We start from the raw sequence: 27,920 nt of genomic DNA on the forward strand, positions 1-27,920 counted from the left end.
ACACTGGGAAATCCTCAGTATGTAATGGTAAAGTCAAGTCACAACATCAGAGATCAACTAGGGAGTGTTGATACAAAGAAAAAAGATCTGAGGAACAAGCTCTGGGGGCAATGACTAGTGGTTGTATAGACAAGGATAAGCAGCAAAGGAAACCACAAAGGAGGAGCCAGCCAGGCAGGAAAACCAAAAGAGGATGGGGTCAAGAGGTCAAGGGAAGAAATTATTTCCAGACAACTTCCTGTTGTACTTAAGATAAATTCCAAAATCCAAATACAGACTATAAAGACACTTCTTTCAGAAGCCTGGTAGCAAAATATTTCCACACAAATCCAATCACCTTTTTAAAAAATCCAGAAGATAAAACTCTTAATAAACACAAAATAATACACTCAAAAGCTGTTAAAATGTGTCAGATCCTTTGATTCAGGAACTCTTCTTTCGAGAGTGTTCCTAAGGAAATGATTAAAGATGTAGGAGAAGATTTTGCTAAAAGGATGCTCATTGTAGCACAAGAAAAATTAGAAACAGTCTAAATATCTCAACAATGGGGAACTGGTTAATTCTGATTCAACAATTACATTGGAATTAATATATATGAATACTACTACTATATTGAAAGTGCTCTGCAAGAAGATTCACTAAGCTTTTCAACGTTTATTGCCTCTAAGTAGCAGCATTATGGACTTTAACACGTCTTCTTCCTTTTGACCTCTATTCTTTGATTTTTCAGGAATGAGCACATTTTTGAACTTAGAATGGGTTATGTACCACAAAATGAGACTACTGGAGAGAACCACCTTGCTCCTGCCCCGAGGATAATGCTCCCTCTTCAGCAGCAGTTGCTCCTGATTCAACCATTGGTGCTTTACTCTCAGTTTCACTAACAGTTGAAATCATTTCACTTTCATCCTCAGACATGGATCTAATCGTCCAGAGAGATTTTTGGCTTCGGATCTTATTTAATAATTTTTTAAAAAGAATTTTTGAAGGGACTTGGTGAGTCTTCATTGACAAGGGCGCTAAAAGAAAAGAAAGAAATTATTCAGCACCTCTTACATATCAAATTATTCAATCTTTATAGTTAGTTATCACTATGACCACTAGTTAAAACAAAAGCACTTTATTTTCCTCAATATTTTTAATTTAACAGTATATATAATGCTATTTGACCACAATCACAATTTTATAATCAGGAATAGTTTTTTCAACTTAAATATAAATAAAGGCACCGAAATTCAACTATTTTCCTACAATATGCATGCAACACAAATTTCAAGCTTAAAAACTTATCAGAAGCATGTTTATTTTGCTTTCTAAATGATGACAGAATGCATACCTCTTAATTAATTTGCGGGTAAGACTAGCATTCAAAATACGCACTATAAGATAGTCTATTCTAGAGAAGGGTCCCAAATATGGCTCTACTAGTAGGCTACAGAGCAAAACATTACTAGTTATAACCTTAAAAGCAAATCAAGTGCTCCCAAATTATTCCGGTAGTATCTGGGGAAAATTTCTCCCACGTATCATCATAAAGAGATCCCTATAGGGGCTGGCCCCGTGGCTGAGTTGTCAAGTTTGTGCGCTCCGCTTCGGCAGCCCAGGGTCTCGCTGGTTTGGATCCTTGGCATGGACATGGCACCACTCATCAGGCCATGCTGAGGTGGCATCCCATATAGCACAACGAGAGGCACTCACAACTAGAATATACAACTATGTACCGAGGTGCTTTGGGGAGAAGAAGAAGAAGAAAAAAAAGATTGACAACAGATGTTAGCGCAGGTGCCAATCTTTAAAAAAAAAAAAGAGATCTCTACAGTTTAAAAAAAGAGTCTTAAGTTGTTTCCTTAAACATCCTTCCATATGGGCTAATGGTATAACACCAAAACTCAGTACACTACTAACAATTCTCTAAGGGGACAAAACTGTGTCACAAATATATAGTTCCCTGGCTTAATGAGGAATAAAATTTAAGAAATCTACAGAGGTTGAAAACTGGAAGACTGCAGTTCTGTCTGACCCACAATTTTCTTTAAGCTTTCTAACTGAATTATAACTTACAAACAATAAAGTGCACAAAACCTAACTTTTCAGCTCAACAAATTTTACATATACATGTAATACCACCCAGATCATTATGTGGAACATTTCTAGCACCTATAAGGCTCCTTCATATCCTTTCCCAGTCAATACACCCCTAATGATAATCACTATTCTAACCTTGAGACAAGATTATATATTTTCCCTTTAACTTTATATAAATATGGAATTACACTCAGGTATTCTTTTCTGCCTGGCTTCTTTCACTCACCATTAGTCTGTGAGTCACTCATTTTTAAGAAATAAACTAAATTAGTTGGCAATATTTGCGATTTTTAAAATAAATAAATAAGCAATCTCAAATTACACCTAACTGAATTAGAAAAAGAACAAAGCCCAAAGTCAGCAGAAGGACAGAAATAATAAAAATCAGAGCAGAAATAAATGCTATTGAAACAAAAAAGGCAGTAGAAAGGATCAATGAAACAAAGAGCTGGTTCTTTGAGAAGATAAATAAAATTGACAAACCCCTAGCCAGACTTACAAAGAAAAAAAGACAGAAAGCTCAGATAAACAAAATCAGAAATGAAAGAGGAGATATAACAACAGACTCTACAGAAATACAATGGACTGTAAGAGAATACTATGAAAAACTATATGCCAACAAAATAGATAACCTAGAGGAAACGGATAAATTCTTAGATTCTTACAACCTCCCAAAGCTGAGTCAAGATGAAACAGACAATCTGAATAGACCAATCACAAGGAAAGAGATCGAAACAGCAATCAAGAGCATCCCAAAGAATAAAACCCCTGGACAAGATGGCTTTCCTGGGGAATTCTACCAAACTTTCAGAGAGGATTTAATATCTATCCTTTTCAAGCTATTCCAAAAAATTAGGGAGGATGGAACACTTCCTAACACAATCTATGAGGCCAACATCACTCTGATACCAAAGCCTGACAAGGACAGCACAAAAAAGGAGAACCACAGGCCAATATCACTGATGAACATAGATGCAAAAATTCTCAACAAAATTTCAGCAACCTGAATTCAGCAATTCATCAAAAGGATCATACATCATGATCAAGTGGGATTCATACCAGGGACATAGGGATGGTTCAACATCCGCAAATCAATCAACGTGATACACCACATCAACAAATTGAGGAATAAAAACCACACGATCATCTCAATAGATGCAGAGAAAGCATTTGACAAGATCCAACAGCCATTTATGATAAAAACTCTTAAGAAAATGGGGATAGAAGGAAACTACCTCAACATAATAAAGGCCATATATGACAAACTCACAGCCACATGATACTCAATGGGCAAAAACTGAGCACCATCCCCCTGAGAACAGGAACGAGAAAAGGATGCCCACTATCACCACTCTTATTCAACACAGTACTGGAGGTTTTGGCCAGAGCAATTAAGCAAGAGAAAAGAATAAAAGGAATCCAAATAGGGAGTGAAGAAGTGAAACTCTCGCTGTCTGCAGATGACATGATCTTATAGATAGAAAACCTCAAAAAACCCATTGGAAAACTAATAGAAATAATTAATTAACAACTACAGTAAAGTCGCAGGGTACAGAATCAACTTACAAAAATGAGTTGCTTTTCTAAACTCCAACAACGAACTTACAGAAAGAGAACTCAAAAATATAATTCCATTTGCAAACACAACTAAAAAAATAAAGTACCTAGGAATAAATTTAACCAAGGAGGTGAAGGACTTATACCAAGAAAACCATAATACATTACTGAGAGAAACTGATAATGACTTAAAGCAATGGAAGGAGATTCCTTGCTCACAGATTGGAAGAATAAACAGTTAAAATGTCCATACTACCCAAAGCAATCTACAGAATCAATGCAATCCCTATCAGAATCTCAATGACATTCTTCACGGAAATAGAGCAAAGAATACTAAAATTCATATGGGGCAATCAAAGACCCCAAATTGCTAAGGCAATCCTGAGAAAAAAGAACAAAGCTGGAGGAATCACGATCCCTGACTTCAAAATGTACTACAAAGCCATAGTGAACAAAATGGCATGCTACTGGTACAAAAACAGGCACACAGATCAATGGACAGAACTGAGAGCCCAGAAATAAAACCACACATCTACGGACAGCTAATCTTCGACAAAGGTGCCAAGAACATACAATGGGAGAAAAGATAGTCTCTTCAATAAATGATGCTGGGAAAACTGAACAGCCACATGCCAAAGAATGAAGGTAGACCACTGTCTCACACCATACACAAAAATAAACTCAAAATGGATCAAAGACTTGAAGATACGTCCTGAAACTATAGAACTCCTGGAAGATAATATTGGTAGTGCACTCTTTGACACCGAACTAAAAAGGATCTTTTCAAATACCATGTCCTCTTAGACAAGGGAAACAAAAGAAAAAAATAAACAAGTAGGAATTCATCAGACTAAAGAGTTTCTGCAATGCAAAAGAAACTAGGATCAATACAAAGAGGCAACTCAACAACTGGGAGAAAATATTTGTAAATCATATATCTGACAAGGGGTTAATCTCCATAATATATAAAGAACTCACACAAATGAACAATACATTCCTAATTTTTTTTTTTTTTGCATCTATCTTGTAGAGGAACAGACCAATTTAGGAGGAAAATAACCATATAAATTTTAATATTTTTTAGAACACATTTTTCTGCATTCTGAGAAAAATATTTACAATGCATATTAAAGGCAAAGAATTAACATCCTTGGTGTATAAAGAGCTCTTACAGATCAGTATGGAAAGGATGAATAGAAACATGGGCACAGGATATGACCAGGTGAAAGAAAGACAAATATTTCAACCTCACTACAACTGAATAAACACAAATGAAAATAAAAAAAAGAGATAAACTAAATTAGTTGGCAATATTTAAAAATAAGATTTTAAAAACACTGAGATTCCTAGGTTCTTTTGAAAAATCAAGAGAGCTGGCAACACCAAGCCAGCAATCCCAAATGGGATCAGCAGGAGCTGAAGAGTAAAGGTCTCTTTAGATAAGGCAAGACTTGCAATTCTGACAGACTAGATCTGAGTGATATTCCCAATGAAAAAACTAAAAAAGCTGGATGAAATAGTAAAACCTTTTCTTAAAGGCACTGCTGATCTGGTAAGAAAATAAAAGATTCTGCAGAGGCCAGAAATGAAATTTAAGCAGGAATTCTGGAAAGCAAGTGAGCCCTGAAACCATCTTCTGAAGTTTATGACAAACCACAGTGAGCTTACGCTTTGTTTGGACAGCAGGGTGGGCATAGAAGGCAGGGATAAAGCCTAGAGCCCTCACCCAAGGAGTCTAATAGGAGACCCACATAAAGCTGGAATCCTAAAGGGCTACCTATCCAGTGCAGAGCGAAGATGATAAGAAGGGCGGAATGGTGTGGAACAAAGGCAATACTAGTAGGTATGGGGAAAAAAAGTGGTCAAAACAAAGGGGACCTGGTCTCTAAGAAGACGTGGAGTAAAAGAGAAGGAAGTGTTAGAGGTAAGTCACATTGGTCTAGCTTGGATTAATTGCAGACTATGGTATCATTCACTAAGATGAGGGAAGACACGGTTTCAGTCGGCAAGAGATGATGATAAATTTATCGTTAGACACTGAGTTTTAAGTACCCACGCGACTGCCAAGTGAAAGAGTTCAGAATGGTGGAGATAGAGAAGATTAGAAGAGAGATCTAAGTTTGTGCTATTCATCATTATACATGAACTGCCTGGCAGTAATTAACACACAGGATCTCTTCGGTGATTTGATGAAAGTCTGAAAAAACTGCTGACCTTTCAAATGAATTCAGAATTGAGCATCTAAATGAAATAACCTGAAAATCTTCAGACTATATGTACACATTAATAGAATAATTTTCCTCCTATGTATGTGAAAAGGATCTTTAATGATGGAAATCTAAAAATATTGTTTCCTCCTTTCGTCACTCCCTTTAATATTAGTCATTGTTTGTACTTAAATCAGATGAGACTTTCCTAACTGTTGGCAAATGATTAGCACTTTTTTCTAAGAAATATTGTAACATTCAGCTCAGAAGGAGTTTTTACCGTCTGCTTCACTAGAACATAGTGCTTCAGCTTCTGTCACTGGATGGTTTTCAGTTTCACCTAAATTTTCTTGTTCCATCGAAAGGTCCAGTTCTTCATCTTGGATCTGATCAGTCACAGTGGGCAAAGGCTCCGGTTCGAGGTGCAAAATCAGGTTTCCTTTCACCTCTCAATAAAGAAATACAGAGACATGTTTCCATTCCAGAATGACTAAACAGAACTTGAGCATAAAATTTTAAAGACATCATAGTTTATAAGTCTAAAATATGAGGGCCTCTTTCACATAGAGAACTTATTTCAAAATAAAAACTGCTTCATCAATACAAATGTTCCTTTCCCACCAAAATATTTAAAAGCACTGTTGAAAGTTTATTAAGAATATCTTACTCCTGTCTGCATTGTACATGTCTTCAAAGGCAAACTCCAGCTCTCTCTGCCAATCTTCTTTCATCTCACTGCGTTTGTATGGAAGTTCAACTAGCTGTGGTGGCATTGGTGCTACAGTCTGTCTCCTACGAGCCAGGTCCTCTTGTTGTAGCTGTTTGAGTTCTTTCATTAGTTTCTCTTGATTCTTCAAGAATAAAGAGAATTAATTAACAATAGTTGAGTCACAAACTTTGGATAGTAACATTAACAGTGAGGGAAAAATGGAGAAATTATGAGAAACAGGACCTGGGTTACCTTCCCTCCCCTGTCATTTGTTCCGCCACAAAAAGATATTAATTTATCCACTCAAAAAAAATATTTACTGAATGAAAGATACCATGCTAGATGCTAGAGACACAATCTGACCCCTAGCCTAGAGACCAACAAACAGGTAAGTAGTATTGTTAGTAAGCACTATAACACGGTGGTACTGATTAGGCCACAGAGCTTCAAAAGTATCTGTCAGTTACAGTTTTCCTTTCTTAGGACACTCATGAAGTGATGTTCTATATAAGTTGCCACGGCTCCTGCAGTGTACTTTGTGCCAGTTTTCCACATAGCCAGCAGCATATACCAGTCTCAGGTAAGCAACAAGAACCAGAGTGACTGTGGCTTAACAGACGCTATTTCTTGTTACTTCACACACACAGGAATCCCCATGATTAAAGGGGATCTGTATGTGTATCTTGAAGCTCAAAAAGTCTTGCTAATATGAAAGTTTAAGCAAACGTATCAGTGAGGTTATCTAACTGAATTTTGGCGGTGGAAGACAGTGAGGGGGCATAAAGGAAGACCTCCCATCCCCTTGGGACAAGGATTTAGCCAGATAAAACTGGGTGGAGGAGGAGTACAAGTAAGAAATAACAACAGTAGCACAAAGGTTTGCAGATGAAGGCATGGGATGCTAAGAGTACACCGTTCATTATAGGTAGGGAATGGGGGGCAGGGTTGGTTAAGGAAAAAAGATAAAGGGAGAGAGGCAGGTAGAGGCCAAATGCTAGTTACAACAGAAACTAGCAGGAAATAAGATCCCAGGGCACAATGGGGTCTGCAGCAAGAAGGTTCAGATAGGGGAAAGGAATCCTCTAATAGTAGTGAGAGTGCATGGGTTTTTTTTGTTTGTTTTTGTTTTCTCCTCCCCAAAGCCCCAGTACATGGTTGTATATCCTAGTTGTTAGTTCTTCCATGTGAGCCGCTGCCACAGCATGGCAACTGACAGACAGGTGGGTGTGGTTCTAAAACCAGGAAATGAACCCAGGCCACTAACGAAGTGAGTACGGAAGGTGAACCACTAGGTCATCAGGGCTGGCTTCAATTGAACTTTAACCACTAGGTCATCAGGGCTGGCTTCAATTGAACTTTAACCACTAGGTCATCAGGGCTGGCTTCAATTGAACTTTAACCACTAGGTCATCAGGGCTGGCTCCAATTGAACTTTAACCACTAGGTCATCAGGGCTGGCTCCAATTACATGGTTTTCATGATTATTCTTGAGTAGAGACACTAAGGCTACAGAAAGGTGGAAAGCCTGTATAACAAAGTGTTTGTTAAGTGATAACATACACACACGACTTATTCTTATGTGAAGTTCTAAATATTATGCCATTTGGAGATGAATTTTCTTTTGCCTTGCCCTGAAAATTATGAATGGATTCATTTCATTTATCTTACAATTTAAATCATCTCATTAAATTAACTTCAAAGTTATTTGAATAAGTATACTATTTCTGACTCAGAAACTGTTGAATATTATTCTACTTGAATTATTTACAGTAGCAACTACTACCACCACTGACACTTACTGTGAGCTTATGAAATTCAAGGCATAGTTCTAGGGGTTTTACTAAACTCATTTAATCCTGATGAAACAGAGCTCAGAGAGGTCAGGTAGCTTGCCTGAGATCAAACAGCTAAACAGTGAAGAAGGAAAGAAAATCCAGGCAGACTGTGGAGGCCACTTTCTTAACCACTAAACACTAATGACTTATAGAAGAATGTGTTCAGTTTACAATGCTTTTTATGTGTTTTTTTCTATAGGTTTAAGCCTCAGATGAGAATTAGTGGCAATAATTTGGACATTCAGTTATTTTAGTCACAATTTACTCCCAGTTTACAAAAGCTAAAAATTTAAGGGACAAGGTCATAATTCAGTTAAAACTACACAAATGACCTGTACCAAATAGGCACTTAATTCACAAAGAAGTACTTAAAAACTCATTCCTCAGAGCAGCGTTTAAAACATCCAAATGCATTAGCCAAGTTCAGAAAATAAAATCAGACTTCTAAAGAGATAAATTACATACCACGGTATGTTTCAAAAATAAACAACCACTAAACAATAAGCACAACAGAACTGAAGCTAACACCAGAAAGCGAGGTTTCATTATACATATTTTGCAGCTCTGCCACAGTCACTTTTTCAAGGCTCCTTGACAGCAAGGATTAATTCTACCTCTGAATCAACACTCTGCAAAACCGACAAGTATTTTGCTTAATAAATATTTAATGAATTGAATCCTAAAATTTGCAAGGCACAAATGCAATTCAAATACTTAAAGTGGAAAAGTGATTAATTTCTTCTCAGGCTATTTTTGAACTGATTAAAATATTACACTTTTAATAAATTCATTGTCAGTAAAAATTTTAGAACAGCAGTATACTCTAAGTGAGAATAGCTTCACCCAACCTGAATTTAAATCAGGAGGTAAGAGAATGTTAGGAAACTTGAAATCCTAGGACTCAGACTCTGTTTTCACATTCTTCACACCTCTGTCCTTTGAGCCCATTCACTAATCCAGTTCTGCTGTGGGTGGGGCTATCAGAAGGGGTCAAGCCAGAACTTAATTCTTACCTGAGCCAAACGGATCCTTTTCATTGCTTGGAAACCCCGAACATGTGCTTTTTCACACTGCTGCATTCTCTCCTGCGCTGCTTGTTTTTGCAGTTCTTCTGATCTTTTAGCTTCTTCTTCAGCAGCCAAATGAGGATCTGGCTAGCAATCAATAACATTTTACACAGTTTAGAAGTGTGAAACAAAGTGATAACTAAAAAATAAAACAACTATAAAATTGGGTTTTTCTTCTTATGTAAAATTAAACAAAAAGAAGAGATATTTTTAAATGCCCACAATTATAAACAGAATGTATCCATGAAAAAAAAGAATCAAATTCTTAGTGTAAAGTTTTACAAGTTCATTTTAAACCAGATTACGCTATACTCACACACATTCCTCCATCGTTTTTTGTTAAGTAAAGAAATTCCATTAAAATGGCAATGTTGAAAGGTAAACACTGACAAAGCTTGTAGTGAAGAAACCACAAACCCAAAGGTCACATAAGTCATTGAGGGGAAGCACTAAGATTTATCTTTGGTTTTCAGCCAACATCTGATGCTTGGCTTCAGCCTCAGGAAGGCCAAATCATCAGAACATCTACTTCCTAGAACTTGTGCATAATCCATGTATTAACCTGCAATGCACGTAACAATGTGATATTATTAAATATGCTACTTTTGCATCTTTATTTGCATCAGATATTTGGACAGAAATCTTTTTAAGCACAATAGCAGAGTAATTTGATGAATTAAATAGTTTCTGCTTTACTTGTCTGCCGACATTTCTGGGTTTCACAGCAAATGATACAGTGGATCTGACTGGAAAAATATTTCCAGGATGAAAAATCCATTTGTAGTAAGTGTTAGGCAGCTGTCATTGACAAAGGAACAAACACAATGAAGGCCATGAGTAATTTAGGAATTTCAAGCATATGATGTTTTTTTAAGTTGTATGTATAGAAAGTAAATGTCACAAAACATAATTTTGAGAAGCCAGAGAATAACTGGTTCTAAGTAGGAATATAGCCAGCCACTTTCATCATTCTTTCAGCCAAAGACAAAATTTATGACATATAAGAGATTTTAGAACTACTTTATCAGTATATTCAAAGAAAACAGGATAGCAGCTGTCACATGTTAAAAAGGCTGACTGAAGAATGAAAGTAGTTTATTTGCAGAAAGCTGCTGAATAATAACCAAACATAAATGCCAAGAGTGCAAGTATTTTTCACATGATACCTGCTGTAAAGATCCTATTGTTGTACTCCAGGAAAGATGCTAAATTACTGTACATGTGATACAAGCCTAGATGCAGATAAAAATTCAGAGGTAATTTTGTTATCTGGAAAACCAATCACATTGCTCCATTGTCACATTTTAAACCAAAAGTTTAAGGACAGATTTTTCCATAAGTGATGGAGTGACAAAATAAATAAAAGGAAATATTAGAATGCTATAGTTTGTGGGACAGCTTTTATAAAACCGCATTATAACCACTGATCCAATCTTCAAGTTGAAGAGGAGGTTGGTCTTTTAGTTACTATCAAAAAGGAAAGTTTAATAACTTACTGTAACACCATCAGTGGAACCCTATACTAGTGCTAGGCAAAAAAAAGTCTTTTCATCAATCTTAGGTGGAAATAAACATCTATTTATTACTGCAAAAATGCAGTGTAGTAACCACAAGAGCAAGTTAGCAACAGACTGAAGTTATTGTTCCTGTATTTTAATCATATTGAAGTCGTAATAATAATTTACAATTTTAAACGAATCTCAAGATTATTCTTGTTTTTTACAAGTTAATTCTATGATGATGATATTCATCTGAGGGCTTGACCACACATCTATTTTAACACCTGCTATTAAGCAGTCAATCAAAATGTGTATTTGTTGCATTCTAAACTCACATGAATGCTACACTGAAGAAGTTTATTTTCCTACTAGCCAGATATATTCAACATGAAAAAAATTACAACTCATTGTTACAAAGAAACAGCAATTATAATAACAAGGAGATATCATTTGTCACTCTTAAGACTGGCAATAATTTTTTTTTTGAGGAAGATTAGTCCTGAGCTAACTACTGCCAATCCTCCTCTTGTTGCTGAGGAAGACTGGCCCTGAGCTAACATCCATGCCCATCTTCCTATACTTTATACGTGGGACGCCTACCACAGCATGCCTTTTGCCAAGCGGTGCCATGTCCGCACCCGGGATCCAAACCGGTGAACCCCAGGCCACCGAGAAGCAGAACATGTGAACTTAACTGCTATGCCACTGGGCCGGCCCCAAGACTGGCAATAATTTTTAAACCATAATATTCTATACAGACAAGGGTATGATAAGATGCCTTTCTCATGTTGCTGATGCTTTTTAAAAGGCAATTTAATGATCTGTATAAAATCTTATACAGTTTGGAATCAATAATTTCTCTTCTAGGAATCTATTCTAAACTTATACAGTTATAGATAGAAATGTACACAATTATTATGTTTGCATTATTTAGACAAGCAAAAAAAAAATGAATTGAGATTGGTTAAATAAATGCTATGATGAAATCTTAAGTGTCTATTAAAAATCATGTTTTTGAAAAGTGTGTGCACATGTTTATATAGAAAGACAATAATGAATTCATTAATGTATTAACCACATTACTTTTGGTGATGGAATCAGGTATTTTTCCTATAGTTTATGCTGATGTGCAGAGATCCAAAGTTTTCACAAAAAGCATGTAGTATTTTATGATAAAAAGTTTAAGTCAGCTATTTTAAAACATAACCATTTAAATAGCCAACTCCTTTCATTCATATTAAACATCACATGATAATTCAAAACATATTTAAAAGATTTTTTTATCACTATTACCCAAAGATGGTTAGTAGAGTTGTTCAAATTTTGACATCTGAGAACAACATACCTAGAATCAAGAAATAACTCAATTCAATGGACAGAGAAATAACAGTGAGGGTCATGAACAAACAATAAGTCAATCACCTGCTCTGTGTCCATCTCTCTATTCACAAAATTGAAAAGATGATGGTAGGTAGAACTACTGGTCTTCACATCAGAAATGCTCTTTACTTTAATGTTCTGAAAAATGGAACACAGAAAATAGAGTGTTAAGCTAAAAGCATTAATTTCCACTTAAAGCTGGACCCAAAGCAAAAAAATAATTGTATTTTACCCAGTTATCCTTATTCGTTTTTTTCACATGGGATCATGAACTGTATTTCCAGTAAACTGGCATTTAGATTTAAAAGCTAGATTGTATTTAGGAAAGAATACTAAATAACTGATGCTGTACAATTTACTGATTAACATCAGGTGGCACATAATGGCAAGTTGCTCCCCTATTACTAAGTTTGAACATTTGGCTACAGTTATTCGTGCCCACTGATAAGAGAAAGTTCTTTTCTCAAACAGAAATAGGCCAATGAACAAATGTAGAAGGATGACAGACACCTAACTGGTGCCAAAGTATCATCTCCCAGATTACTTGGTAATTAAAAAGAGAAAAATGTATCTTCACGATGGAGATCTCTTATAGTCACCAGAGCAACCAAATGAGATAAATATAGAATATGAGAAACTAGTCTAGCATCTTCAAAGAGTCTCAAATAGAAAAGTCGGGTAGGGTTGGGGGAAATAATGTTCTACATTAAGAGAGATTGAAGAGACAAAACAAGTAGAAGCAACGTGTGAATCTTGAGTGGATCCCGGTTGAAAAAAAGAAAAAAAGCTGTAAGACAATTTTAGGGATAGATGAAGAATTTTGATTATGGATTGTATATTAAAAGGTATTAAGGAATTAATGTTAATATTCTTGGTGTCTTATTTTGGTTGCATAAGAGAACATCTTTATTCTCACAAGGAGCATGCTAAAGTATTAGGGTGAAATGTCATCTCTACAGCTTACATTCAAATGTATACATATATACACATAACTATCTGAAATTTATACACAATGCAAACATTCACTAGACTCAACTTCTCTGTATTTTGAAATTTTTCATAATAAAAAGTTGAGGGAAAAAAGTATAACCACACATTTACATACAATTCATATTTGCTAAATCACTTACGCAATGTTTTGCTCGTTTTATAAATTTTTGACCTTGGCTTGTTATAAACATTAGGAATTAAGACAAAGGTAATCAAAAGACACCATGGATAAAAAACTGCCTGCCTTTTAACACGGTACTGAGGGAGTGACTGAAATCTGACTCTGCCATTTGAATCATGTTGGATCAAATATTACACAGCAGATGGCTCAATCTAAAAGCGGGAAGGCTGACAAAATGAAAGGCTTAAGAGGCGAATATCTGGTACTTACGCTGACCAAATAAACATAAAATATACTTGTATATACAACTAACTAGACATCCCTATATAAGTTTTTTATTTCTACTTAACTTTTTAGACAAAAATAACTATGCAATTTTGATAATTATCCAAATAACCATTTCAGTAACAACAGAGAACAAAATACTTCTTAAAATTAATTTCCACTTTACTTAATAAATTGTTCTTTTCAGAAATAAGCTCCAAATCACAAAAGCACACATTTTACTCCCATAAAGAAATAAACCCCTCTCAGCGCTATGTAATCTTGTGTAAATTTATTAACTTATCTGAACCTAATTTCTTTATCTGTAAAATGGTAACAATTTACAATGCCCAAATTCTGAATGTGGGAAAGTCTACAGGGCAAATAATCTAGGGTTTTTTCCAATAAATAAAGGGCATCAAAAAAACCAACCAAACTATTGGTAGTTTTTAAAAAATCAAAAACATTATAGTTTTTCAAACAAAAAATTTTTTAAGACAACTGGGGAAAACTGAACAGACTGGGTATTAGATGATATTGGAAACAATCTTACTATTGTGCTTAAAAAAAAAAGTCCTTGGGGCCAGCCCCATGGCCTAGTAGTTAGGTTTGGCACACTCTGCTTAGGTGGCCCAAGTTCAGTTCCCAGGAGTGGACCTACACCACTTGTCAGGGACCATGCTGTGATGGAGACCCACATACAAAATAGAGGAGGATAGGGGCCGGCTCCGTGGTGCAGCGGTTAAGCGTGCACATTCTGCTTTGGCAGCCTAGGATTCACCTGTTCAGATCCCGGATGTGGACATGGCACTGCTTGGCAAGCCATGCTGTGGTAGGCGTCCCACATATAAAGTAGAGGAAGATGGGCACAGATGTTAGCTCAGGGCCAGTATTCCTCAGCAAAAAGAGGAGGATTGGCACAGATGTTAGCTCAGGGCAAATCTTCCTCAGCAAACAAAAAAAAGAAAGAAAGAAAGAAAAAAAGTCCTTATACATCAGAGATACATACTAAAGTATTCACAGGTAAAATGACACCTATTATTATTATTTATAAATAAGTTTTAAGTAGCTCAATGTGTTACTTGTACAAATAACAATAAAGTTTAAACATTAAACTTAAAATTAAAATACTGTTATATGTTGACCTCACTGAATTTTAATGGTAAAGAAGAATTATTATAACCTAGTTCTTCTCAACAGTGCAAGTAATTCACCTCAAAAAGAGTTGGAGGAGGAGGTGGCAGACTCGTAATTTTGGCAGATCTCTCTTTTTCCACAAGCAGTGCTTCCTTTCGAGCTTTTATATGCCTTAAAAAACAAAAGATGTCATAAATTAATCTCTTAATTAATACTACAGTACAACCCTTATGGTTAAAAATATGAAAGCCATAGGATCTCAAGGAATCCTCCAGTCTGATCCCACAGGATCACTACGCTGTTTAATAAAGAGTCTATACCCAGTGGACAAACAAGAAAATGTTTACCAAGTGAAAGAGGTGTATCTAAAGACATGACGTTCTACAGTGGGGACTGACCCAACAAAGATCCAATGTTCCTCAGTTTAGAACTGTTTAGCGGAAAAAAACTAGAAATGTTGATAAAGATGGCCCACTGTATAAAATGACCACTGGTGACTAGTAACAGGCACCTTCATTTTTACAACATACAGAAATACTCACTAATGACTTCCACCCTCTTTTAATGTTCTTATCACACTCATTTTCTTTTTTTACATCAGAGGTAGAAAGATTTTGGCTGACATGTATTCTGAACTAGTGGTACATTTCTACAGAGATGAAGTAATCACTGCAGAAGCCGGACTAGAAGAGAAAGCTCGTTTTGTTACTATGTTCACTAAGCAAACACTCCCCCACTGCATTATTTTTAAACCAAGTTTAACAAACGCAATAGTTATACCATATGCTTTTTACTTAATATCTGCTTAAACAGCACCCAATGCACCCTTGCCTTCCAGCCATATCAGTTTCAGTGGAGAATGTCGTAAAAATCATTATTACTTTACCAGGTTTTTTGTTTCATTAATATTTCTTTTTGATTTTTCTGTACTTTCAGGGCCTCTTTATGCCTCATTTCTGCTTTTCTTTTTCTTTCTGCTGCCCGCTGTGCCAGAGCATTCAAATCAGGTTCCTAAAATACATATATTACTTAAAATGTCATGTTAAACAAGATTAAATGCCAAACATAAAATAATACGGGTGGCTCCTCAGTCAGGGCAAAAACCATGAAGGTGGTATTCAAATGACTGAGGTCTGGGGAGACACTGCACTAAAGCACAAAGTTAATCACGGCATAAATACAGCACCACAATCTGATGCCAGACCCAAAGGCTATCCCCAAAAACACAGACTAAACTAGGGACCAAGGAATATATTTGACTTCCATATTCTTTAAAGATCTTTCTTTTCCTTGCTAGTAGTTTGATATCAATGACCTGCCTTCTTTAGAACCAGCTCGCTTATTTTGTGCAACTCTCTCTGGGACTGCAATCTAGTATTTTCCAATCATGAATCACAATAAACAACAAAGCAAGGTCAGGGAGCAATCTTAAACACTGAGTTCACGTCTACTTCGCCTTCCTGAAAGTCATCAAAGGATTTTTACTGTCTGAATGAAATCTAAGTGTATATACATTAAGCTATACATGTTTTGGAGGTATGAAGAATAATAATGACATGGGAAATCTGAATTTACCCCAGTGAATCTGTCCAAAGTGCTAGAAATAAACAACTCCTGATTCCAAAGGTTACTATTTTATTTACCCAGCTAGCTAAGGACTGGCTGGGAATAACGCTAATTTAAACGTCGTAGGAAGATAGATTTCACTTGACGTGACTCTTAGTGGGAAATGAACCTAGCAGCATTCTTAAAATATATTAAATTCACAAATTAGTTCAGGCTGCCCAAAACAAATTCTATACATGAAAACATTTTTATCAGACAAGTATTTAACAACTAAATTTACTTTTAACCAATATAACTGGCACAGACAGGTAGTCAAGTAAGTGCTCGCTCACATTTTCTTTGGCTTGTTGATGTCCCTCTCCTATAGTTCTTAAACTTGCCAAATATAGTTTTTCCAAGTTCTTTATTTTCTGAGTTTGTGATTCTTCCCATTCTGTCCTTAGCTCCTCTGCCAAACGAGTGAATTGCTGATTTCTCCTCTGTTTTATATCTTCTCTTATCTGTAAAGCAATACCTCTTTCTTGTTCTCGAACCTAAAGAATGAATATTTAACAGATTATAAGAAAAGGATCTTAATTCAACTTTTTTGAAAAGCCATTTGTAAACAGGAACTTAAATGAATTCTCTTTAGGTCTATCAATTCTCCTCAAAATCCACAAATTAGATAAGACCTATGTAAAGCAGAAAATCCAAGGGATAGAGAAAAAATTAAAATTTCAATACTAGTTCTAAAGTTCCCTCATGGATTAGCTAATATACCCCACCAGCAAAGCCCTTATGGGACTGCCATTATCATTCTAATAACCCATGAAGAGGCTACCATGAAATGGTAAGCATGATTCAACAAAATTTCCAGCCCAGATGAGTACAGACAGAGCTAGATGAAAACTCCGTATCTGTGGTCCATCGTCACCAATTCTAGACAGAATGGCACCAAAAACACGCTTCACAAAGACTTAACCATCTTACTTAAAAAGAATAATCTACAACTTCTTAATAAATTTGTTTCAGCAGCTAATAATCTTTCCAGTAGGTCTCCTTCAAAGTCATTCTAATCTTCCTGCTCTAATCTTCATCAGTAACGCATGATTTTAAAAAATATTTAAAGAACCATTTCCCAATAATTATTGAGTCAAATAATCCCTATCCTCAAACTCTCCTTCAATCTATTTAACATTTCAGCCTATTTTTCAAATGTCCCCAAACCAGTTTATATGCAGGAGCCGAACCAGGGCTCGTGTACAGCCAGAAAAGGAACATTTTATTTAGAACATTCTAATGTAAAAAATACCAATAATTTGGGGAAGACAAAGAACTTGAAACTTTGTTCCAAATATATCTTACCTGTAGCAATCTTAGTTTTCGTCTTCTTTCATAATCTTCCTTTAAAATGAAGGCTTCTTCATTGGGACTCAATCTCAGCCTGCCAGCACTCGCTACCTTTCTTTTCATTTCCGTGTACTTTAAATACAAAGGTTCTGAATTTTAAAAAAGAAAAATGTCTATTAGGGTAGAAAAGAATAATTTTTAAAATACATATTAATACTTTGACATTTAAAGGGCTGTATACATGCAAATAAAATAATTTGAGTAAACAAAGTTCAACTTATTTACAAATAGCAATTATTAATTCAGCACTTACATCAGCGGTTCTCAGATGGGTGGGAAGGGGTTAAGTGGAGGGTAAATCAGCACTACTTGAAGAAGTCTGTCCCTATCTTCAGCAGATTATTGTTTACCTAGACTATCTGGGACCTGACTTACTCCTGATTGGGATTTCCAGAGTTTACCGAGCTTAAACGTAAAAAAGCAGAGACTTAAAAAGATGTGTTAGCATAGAATGAATGTTTTCACAATTACAATTTAACAGTTCATAACTTTGATAACTTGTTTATAACCAGCAAGACTGCTGTAATTTCAAGAGCTGTTGGTCTCTAGATTCCACTCCTAGTCTGTCGTACATAACTTAATCACCACGTGTCATTGTACTGTATGGAATCACATCAACCCCGCAACAATTCTTCAATAATTACAGTGGTGTGATTGATTTTTAAATGAATGACCATTTGAAAAATTTCTTTAAGAACAATTCTGACGTTTGGATGAGCCAACTGTTTAGATTCTGAGATCTGTTCCTCTAGTGCTACTGTTTATACTCAAGTGTTCTCACTCTCCTCCCCGGATTATAACATGGATACAGTTCTTGATCTTTCTGAAGCTAGCTTAAGCCCCACTACTTCACAAAGCTGTCCCCTAGCAATTCTTGCTCTGCTCGCCTAAGCCTTCATTCCCCACTTACCCACCTATAAAACATTATTATCTTTCCATTCGTATGGGGACTAATCTAACGTTGTGTTGTATTACCCTCCTCTAGTTTGCCCTTTCTAGTTAGACTCCTAACAACTGAAGGATAGAGGCTATATAGTTTTATTTCATTTTAATGTTCAAATTCATTTAATAAATAACAACTACCAGACAATATTTCACATACTATGGATGGATACTGTTTTCACTCAAGCGCAATCACAATAAAGGCTAGGAGAATTCAAGGTTAACTAATAGACACTAATACTTTCTGAGTGAATTTTCCATCAAAACGTAAGCTCCATGAGGGCAAGAATGGTCTTACTCACAGTTTTATGCCCACAGCCTAAAAACAGTGCCTTGCACAGAAACAGGTACTTTAGCAAGTGTGTGGACTGAAAGAATGACTCACTCAGTAAGTTAATTCATGCAAAGTACTACACAGGTATACACGATCATTGTTAATATTTTTAATAGGACGCTGACCCAAAAAGGAGTAACTGTTTGCATTTGAAAATCTTTTCCAATGCATCTCGCTCATCTGATACAACGCTTGGTAATAGGAGGGAAAGTGCCAATTGTTTCCCTCATTTTATACATGAAGAAACAAAAGCCTCTTGGGTTGAAGAACCTGTCCTAAGTGACAATATCTACTGGCAGAGCCAAGGGAAGAATCTGGTTTCCTTATTCCACATGGCTCCTAACCTGACATGCTAAAATGTGCATTGAGGAAAATTTTGTTTAAGCTCGTACTTTTTGCAAGAGGGAGTGACGAACAGAGAAGAACTGAACAAAGAAGAAAAATGAGCAAGATTAAATTTAGTCTTCACAGTATGTCTTCATGAATTCATCTGAAGGTCTTTGAAAATTCACTCATATTCAAACTATTAGACTAATTCCCGATAAATCTCATAGATCAAGTATCAAGGCAAAAAGAAAAAAGACAACACACTGTAAAATTCCGTTTACATGAAGTTCAAAAACAAGCAAGACCAATGCATGATGAGAGAGGTTAAAACAGACGTCACGTGTCTGGAGGTCACTGACTTGGAGGGGACACAAAGGAGCCTGCAGGGGTGCTGGGAAACTTCTCTATTTTGATCTGTGTGATGGTCACACAGGTGCATATATATGTAAAAATTCCTCAAATGGCACATTTAGATTTGTGTATTTTATTCTGTGTTATATCTCAATAAGAAAATAAAAAACTATTTTTTCAGATTGTTTTGAGTATCCATCATCTCACTGGCTAGACGATTACAGGAAAATATACATACATTGGTTATTTTTACCTCCCAAAATGTGACAGAATAACTTTCTTCTTGCATATAATTTTCTTAATTTTAACTTATTTGGAAGTAATTTCAGACTTAGCATTCCCACATACTCTTTCCCTACCTTCTCTAAATGTCAACCACAGTACAATGATCAAAACCAGGAAAACAACACTAGCACAATACTTTTAACTAATCTACAGACTTTATTCAAATTTTGCCAATTATCCCACTAATGTCCATTTTCTGGACCAGGACCCAACCCAAAGAGAACACATTATGTTTGATTGTTGTGTTACCCTGGGTCCTCCAAGAAGCAGACGCCAAGATGGGATTAAACCCACAAAGATTTTATCAGGGCAAATGCCTGTTGTGAGGGAAAATGGGGAGGGAGTTGGTAAAAGCTGGGAGCACAGACTTCCAGGAAAATCTGACACTGAGTGAAGGAGGGAGGGAAAGTTGGGTGAATGCTCCTAGACTGCCATGCAGTTTAAGGCAGGCGCAGCAAGACCTCTGGGAAGTCCTTAAGCCAAAATCCCTTGTTTCTCAGCAACAGGGCTGCTAGGCAGTCAACTGGCTAGGAGCAGCCCAAGGGAAGCAACTACGTAAATGGGCTTCAGGCTACAGGTGCTGAGGGTCTGTGAATTACACTCTAATGGCTGCTGGCGAGGTTGTCATCTCTCCTTGGACTCTAATCTGAGATAGTTCCTCAGTCTCTCTTTTCAAGCTCTTGACATTTTTGAAAAATACTGGCCATATATTTTGCAGAATGTTCCTCAATTTGGATTCATTTAATCTCTTCTTGTAGTTACACTGTGGTTATGCATTTTTGGCAAGGACACCACAGAAGTGATGTACCTTCTCAATGCATCACATCAGGAGGTACATCACGGTAACACGTCTTACTACCGGTGATATGAATTTGGATCACTTGGTTAAGGTGGTGTCTTACCAGGTTTCTGTACTGTAGTTACTACTTTTTCTTTATAAGTATCTGGTGGAGAGAGAGTTGAGGCTATATAAATATCATGTTCCTCATCATACTTTTGCCCACTAAGTTTAGTATCCATTGATGAATGTTGTCTAAAACAACTACTGCGGCATTTATCAAAAGGTATTTTCTATTTCCATCATTCCTTCTACACTTGGACTTGTACTGTTAGGAAGAGTTTCCCTTGCTCCCTCATTTATGTGTTATTTATTTGTATCAATGTGGATTTTTAAATTCTAGGTATAATTACTATTCAAAAACAGAGATGATACTACTTATCTTACAAGATTTTGTCCTGAGGATTAAATGGCACCTGGCACACTGTAACCACAAAATTAATACTGGACTTAGATGTAGGTTCAAGACCCAACAATGCCACTTATGGCAGGGAGACACTGGCTGAGTCACTTAAGTCACTTTGCTCTCGTTTTCTTAAACTATATAATGGGAATAATAATATCTACCCCAACAGGTTTTTCTGATGATTATGTGACTTAATGAATGTAAAACTTCTACCTTCTAATTAATACCTTCTAAGTATTAAAGACCCAAACGTTCCCCATTATTTTAAAAGCTCAGTTTGTGGCAGGACTTAATACTTGAGAAACTACAAGAGAGAGACCCCAGAAGAGAGCATGCGCTCTGCAGGAAACGATTCCAGGCAGTCTTAAAGGGCTACTAGATGTCAGGCCACGTCCGCGAGTGACCCGGCGGAAGGGTGGGCAGGACGCACCGAGAAGCGACTGCAGCAGCACCCGCGGAGGCCCTCCCGGCCACCCTGTCCTGGAAGCTGGGCGCCCCGCGCGAGCCGACCCCAAGGGCGCGCAGAGCCACACGCGCCAAAGGCCCGGGAGCAGACTCTCGCCCGAAGCGTGCGGGTCTGGGTCGGGACGCCCCTCCCGCCCCGACGCCCCTTACAGCCTCCAGCCCACCCGGCCTGCCGAGGCCCGCGAGGCCTTCGCGGCATCCCCTTCCTCGGAGCACACTCCCGTCTCCCGGGCCTCAGGGAGTCGCGCACGGCCGGGGCCGCGGGTTGCACGGCGCGTCCGTCCCTCACCGGAGAATCTGGAGCCTGCAGTCAGGACCCGCAGCTCAGCCAGAGAAGGCCACGGCGACCGCCGCCGATCCGCTTCCCGACAGCCGTTTGTGCGCCTGCGGGGCGGCCATCGCGGAGCCGCCGTCACTTCCGTCATTCAAACCGCCCGCCAATGGCGGGGCCAAACCGCGGGAATCCGCCCGGTCCGGCCTCCCCGGAGGCCGCCGGGACGGCCGCGCCAGAGGAGCCGGCTCCCCGCGCACGCGCACCTGCCAGCACCTACGTAGGGCCCCATTATTTCTCATCCTTGCTGCGGCGTTGAAGTTTTACGTCTTCTGTCTCAATGTGCTCATTTTACAGATCAGGAGACAGAGAGACGGGAAGAGGAAGGTATTTGCCCAGAGCCGTGAGAGTGACTTTAGTCTTACGCCCCATGATGAAGATGCCTTGGGATATGCATCCTTTTAGGCAGTAACTACACAATTCTTTTGGTACTATTAGGCCATTATGTCCGATAGCTTTCATTAAAGACCTCCAACTCCTGCAACAGGGAGCCGTGGCATGATACTCTGGGCCTCCAGAGGCCCGGCACACCTAGAACATGTCATGGATTTATCTACTGAAAATAGCTTGTAATCAGAGAGGAGATGAGGGCAGGTTCATATTTATTAAGCTTCTATTATGTGCCAAGTCCATTGTGCTAGGTGCAGGGGAGACAAGGCTAAATGGGTTATCGCCCTTATCCTAGATTTGGTAGTCTAGGCGGTGAAACATACAAGGAATCAAAAGATTAGAAAATGAGGAGTGAGGAAGAGGGAAGTTGCTGACCAGATCTGGCTTCCTTGCGAAGAGGTCAGAGGGAGTTAAGAAAAGACAGAAGGCGAGGAAACCGATCAGGATACTACCCCTGGAAATGAAAGAGGATTGCAATGAGAATGGAGAGAAGTGGATAGATTTAAGAGGCAAATAGAAGGCCAAACATCAGGAATTGGTTTTGGAAGGCACAGAAGAGGGAGAAATCAACCATGATGCCTGGGTTCCATATTTGGCAACTGAATGGATGGGGATAACATCCTACTGGAGCAAAGGAAGAGGAGCAAGTTTGAGGGCAGACGTAATGAGTTAAGCTTTGACTAGTTTGAATTTGAGCTGTTTATGGGATAGCTAGACAAAAGAATGAATTGCAGAGATATTTAGGAAGCAGAATTAGCCGTACTGACAGACAATTGCGTGTGAGTTGAGGGAAAAGAGAGAGTGAAGTTAACCTCACAGGCCACTAGCGATGGTGGTGGTGGTGCCATCAACCGAGGGAGAAGTCAGAAGTGGGAGTCAGTTAAGTGGGCAGGTTGATGAACTGGCTCTGGACATGTTGAAATTCGCATGCCTGTGGAACATCCAGTGATGTGCAGTAAGCAGATGCATACAGTGATAAGACAGCCCACAGGACTGGGCTAGCATGTAGACTTGGGTTTACTTTCTATACAAGTGATAACCAAACCTATAGAAGTACATGAGATCGCTTAGAATTTGCAAAGTGAGAAAAGCAGTGAGCTAAGGACCAAACTCTGAGGAACACCAAAACTTAAAAGAATTGGAGAAAGGAACTGTCAAGTACATGAAGAAATAATGTGACCCCACCTCGGTTTTACAGATGAGGAAGCTGAGTTATAAAATACAAGTTTAGTGACTTGACCAAGAGCACATGTAAGTGAAGGGTGGAACCAGGACTAGAATTCATGTCCTTATCTCAAATACTAAGATTCTTCCTCTCTGCCTCCCTTCCCATTTCCTGTCACATTTATCTTGATGAATAATTGTATTCATTCTAAACATGTTCTTCAACGTCCTCCACACAGACTCAGAGATACCCTCCCACACTCAATGAAAAATGTGCCCATTATTTCATGTCTTGGGCTACATTTAGTGACCACTATGTTTTCCAGGAGCAGCCTGCACATTCCCCATCATGGAACCTATCAGTTCCTATTGAACTGAGCTGTTTATGGGGCTCTTTATTGATTAGACTCTGAATTCCTCAAGAACTGGGAATGCATTATGTTCAGTTGCCTGCCACATAGAGTTTCTCAAATGTTTGTTGAATGAATGAATAAATGAATGAATGAGTGAATGAATTATATGCTCCACTTCAGCAGCCTGCATCCTAGGCAGGAATTCTACAGTTGGAGATTTTGAATTAAGGCTATTCTGGTTTTGGCAGTAAGGAATCAAAGGAAGCATAGCAGGTTTCGAGTCAGAGGATCTGGTTTAGCATGACAATTCATACTTTCTAGCTGTGGGACCCTAAGCCAATGAGCCTTAGTTTCTCTTTTGGTTCTGTATCAGTGCCAACCAAACCACCCTGGAATGTCCAAAATGGCTCACTCATTACGGCTGGCAGTTGATGCTGGCTGACAGCTGAAAGCTCAGCTGGAACTGTTGAATGAAGTTCCTTCCTCTGGTCTCTCCATGTGGGTTAGACTTCTTACTAGCTGAGTTTCGAGAGGGAGTGTCCTAAGGGTAAGCATTCCCCAAGAAAGAAAGTGGAAGCTGCAAGTTCTTTTAAAGGCGAGACTGAAAAGTAGTAATAGTAAGTTCTGCCACATTTTATTAAAGTATCATAAGGCCAGTCCAGATTCAAGTGAAAGAGAAATGAACTCCATCTCTCAGTGGGGAGAGTGATAAAGCATTTGCAGCCATCGCAGTTTCCTTAGTAATACTTGACCTGCCCTCTTCACATGGTGGTTGGAGACTCAAAAGGCCTGAATCATACAAGAGCCCTTTATAAACTCTAAAGAGATATACCCATGTTAGGTAATTTAGCAGTTACTTTATATTTTCTGTCTGGCACCTTTCTCTCTTCTTCTGTACAGACCCAGCCCTCCAGGCCATAGACCTGTGACCCAGACTGGGCAAATCACAGTTCCCTGTCTTGCTCACCACTGGGACTGATGCAAGGATGGGTCCATAATCTAAACGGGGTCCATCAGAGTCTTTCACAGGAGTTTTTCCTACTGGAGCCAGCAGGGATGAATATTTTCCTCTCTGGGCTCATGTTAGGATTTGGAACTGGAGCTTCTCCAGTGAGATTCCCCACCATGTAGCCCCCCACAAGCTAGTCTGAAAGAACGAATCTGACATTCAGCAAGAACACAGAGAGAGAGTTCTGACAGTGTTCAAGTCCCTGGATCCAGCTGTCCCTGAGGTGAGCCCATTCTGTAGCTGCTGATAGGAGCCATTAAATCCTCCCTTCTTAAGCTGCTTTGAATGGGAGTTTCTCTTTTTTGCGAATTGAAAGAGGCTCTAGATTTACATTTAAATTCTCATAGACAAACAACTTCTGGGCATCTTGGGAAATAGTATAGAATAAAAGTTAAGATCTTGGACCTTGAGTCCAATTGCCTGGATTCATATTTCTGGCTTAGAAACTCTGTGGCCTTGAACTAATTCCTGAACCTCTTGTAAAGTCGGTTTCCTCATCTTTAAAAGGATGTAGGAAAAGTATTCAAAAGGTTGTTGGGAGGTTTAAAGCTCTTAAGCCAGTGCCTGGCACAACGTGTGCAATAAATATTATCTTTTTTTGGCTTTTATTTTAAATACATTCATTTTAGACCATAGGGAGGCAAAAAAAATGTGTTTATTGGTGTTTTTGGTTTAATTTCTAATTAGGTCCTTTTGTACTTTTTAGGCCTAGGGAGAAGCATGTATGTTTAGCTTCCAGTGTGGTTATCCCACCAGGAAGAATATTAATAAGCAGTGATCAGGAGGAGGAGTTGCCCTAGGCAGTAACGACATTAGCGTGAGCAGTCGCCATGTAATGCTGCCCCTCTCAAAATGCAACTGAAGGTGTTGGGGATTGGAGCCGTTTAACTCATTTCTCTGATGGTAGCAGTTTCACTGTTCTGAGCTCTCTTTAATCTTTATCCACATCCAATACAAGAGGCTGACATTAAAGTCGGCCAGGGGACCCTCAATAATTCTCATGTATAAAATCCAGAAGAAAGAGAACCTCTGCAAGAACAGAAATATTCAGACTTCCATCTGACCATCTGCCGCCTGCCCTCTCTCTGGCATAAACACCACGGGGCTTAACAAATGGTAGTATCTCAAAAGGATAATTTAGAGCTGCCATCAGGAGTGAGATTAAGAGCATCCAGCAGGAGAGAAAAGATGGGCTGGGAAAGGCTTTCAAAAGCTATAAATATTTTTTTAAAGGTGTGTGGGTAGGTCCAAGTGTGGGGAGGAATTGGACCATTTATTGAAGGAGAGTGAGAAATGAGAGGAGAGAATGGGGAAATTGATTTTGTTTCATCTTTTAAATCTTTTGCAGCACATTACTAATATGATATTTATTCATATTATTAATATCTGTTAAGCCATAGTGTGGAGATGGTGAGTTATATACTTAAAAAGACACAGAAGTCTAAATGAAAACGGGGAAAAAAGGAGATTATTTACAACCCAGAACAGTACATAACAGTTGAGGAGGATTGGGTGGGGTGGGGAACGGTTTTGCAGCTGGAGTCAGAAAATGTGGATTTGAACATCTGCTTGACCAATAATTAACCTCTGTGAGGCTCAGTCTCTATCTATAAAATGAGGATAAAAATATCCAACATTTATTGGGCAGTGTATATCCTAGGAATGTTAATACCCATGCTATCTTATAGAGCAGTTGTAAAGACCAAATAGAAAAAGCTGTGGGGCCGGCCTGGTGGTGCAGCGGTTAAGTTCACACGTTCCGCTTCAGCGGTCCAGGGTTTGCCGGTTCGGATCCTGGGTGCGGACATGACACTGCTTGGCACAACATGCTGTGGTAGGCATCCCACATATAAAGTAGAGGAAGATGGGCACGGATGTGAGCTCAGGGCCAGTCTTCCTCAGCAAAAAGAGGAGGATTGGCAGCAGTTAGCTCAGGGCTAATCTTCCTCAAAAAAAAAGAAAGAAAGAAAGAAAGAAAAAGTTGTAAATATCCCACATAAAAGTATATAAAAACTATAAAAGATCATAGTACAATTTGCCCACCAGTGCAGACTTAGGGCAGGCAACTTCCACACTGCAGTTTCTTTGTTACTATCATTTGACCTGGTTTAACTGATCCAGCTTTTACACAACAAGAATCAGCACTATTTGGTCAGAGTTCTCTTCATCCAAAATTATTTCCATTTACCTATGGACATAACAGTCATCTACACACTGGCTACCCAAAGTGTGGTCCAAGGACCGGAAGCATCATCATCATCAAGGAGTTTGTCAGAAATGCAGACTCTCAGGCTCCACCCCAGATCTGCTGAATCAGAATCTGCGTTTTAACTCGATCTGCAGGCAGTTCATACACACATTACAGTTTGAGAAGCACTGCTCTACGCAAGGCCCCATGTGAGGTAAATTTAGGACAGAGTAATTTATATCCAATAAGAAGAAAAAGGGGAAGCAAATGGGTCATAATATGGATAAGTAACAGAGGCAGACCATGGCACCATCCAAAATGAGGGTAGTGGTTCCTTTTACTAATGTAGACCTTGGTCACTTCATGGTAAAGGTATGTGGTGTAGAAAGAGTATAGTAGATTTGGAGTTCTTACCCTAGCTCTGCCGTTTACTAATTTAGAAAATCAGTCACTCTGAGACTCAATTTTCTCACCTATAAAGTGGGGATTATGATATCAGTAATTTACACGAAGCATCGAGCACAGAACTGAGAACCCATTGTTTTTTCATCTCCCTTGATGGTGTGTGTCCAGGAGGGTAATAACCTGATGAGTTGGTGTTATCTTTATGCTGTGTCATATTTCTCCTCATGGGAGCTCTCACCTAGAAACCTGGGAGGTGTCTATGTCCTGGCCATCTTAATAAGATGGTCATTACCCACTAATAAGTATTTTAGCTGCATTATGTTTAT

At 38.3% G+C, this 27,920-nt stretch overlaps 1 protein-coding gene across 7 annotated transcripts in view; it reads right to left on the reverse strand.

Annotated features, from left to right (window-relative positions):
• Window positions 1–22,288, reverse strand: part of CEP295 (centrosomal protein 295) — a 48,575-nt gene extending 26,287 nt beyond the window's left edge. For 5 of the 7 annotated variants that reach the window (XR_011440647.1, XM_014741729.3, XM_023645561.2 and 2 more), the window contains exons 1-10: window positions 22,044–22,288; window positions 17,762–17,895; window positions 16,750–16,950; window positions 15,738–15,862; window positions 14,929–15,022; window positions 12,382–12,477; window positions 9,407–9,547; window positions 6,517–6,700; window positions 6,130–6,297; window positions 798–1,019 (exon numbers count right to left, since the gene is read on the reverse strand). Coding sequence is in view for 6 of the 7 variants with exons in the window: in XM_014741729.3 (XP_014597215.3) it covers window positions 798–1,019; window positions 6,130–6,297; window positions 6,517–6,700; window positions 9,407–9,547; window positions 12,382–12,477; window positions 14,929–15,022; window positions 15,738–15,862; window positions 16,750–16,950; window positions 17,762–17,895; window positions 22,044–22,179 (1,501 nt within the window). In the remaining variant the exon portion in view is untranslated. The remainder of the gene's footprint in view (window positions 1–797; window positions 1,020–6,129; window positions 6,298–6,516; window positions 6,701–9,406; window positions 9,548–12,381; window positions 12,478–14,928; window positions 15,023–15,737; window positions 15,863–16,749; window positions 16,951–17,761; window positions 17,896–22,043) is intronic. The other 2 variants (XM_070273162.1, XM_070273160.1) reach the window with 1 other exon arrangement.
• Window positions 22,289–27,920: the final 5,632 nt, after the last annotated feature.

Source organism: Equus caballus, chromosome 7 (genome assembly GCF_041296265.1).
Source record: "Equus caballus isolate H_3958 breed thoroughbred chromosome 7, TB-T2T, whole genome shotgun sequence".
Lineage (NCBI taxonomy): Eukaryota > Metazoa > Chordata > Mammalia > Perissodactyla > Equidae > Equus > Equus caballus.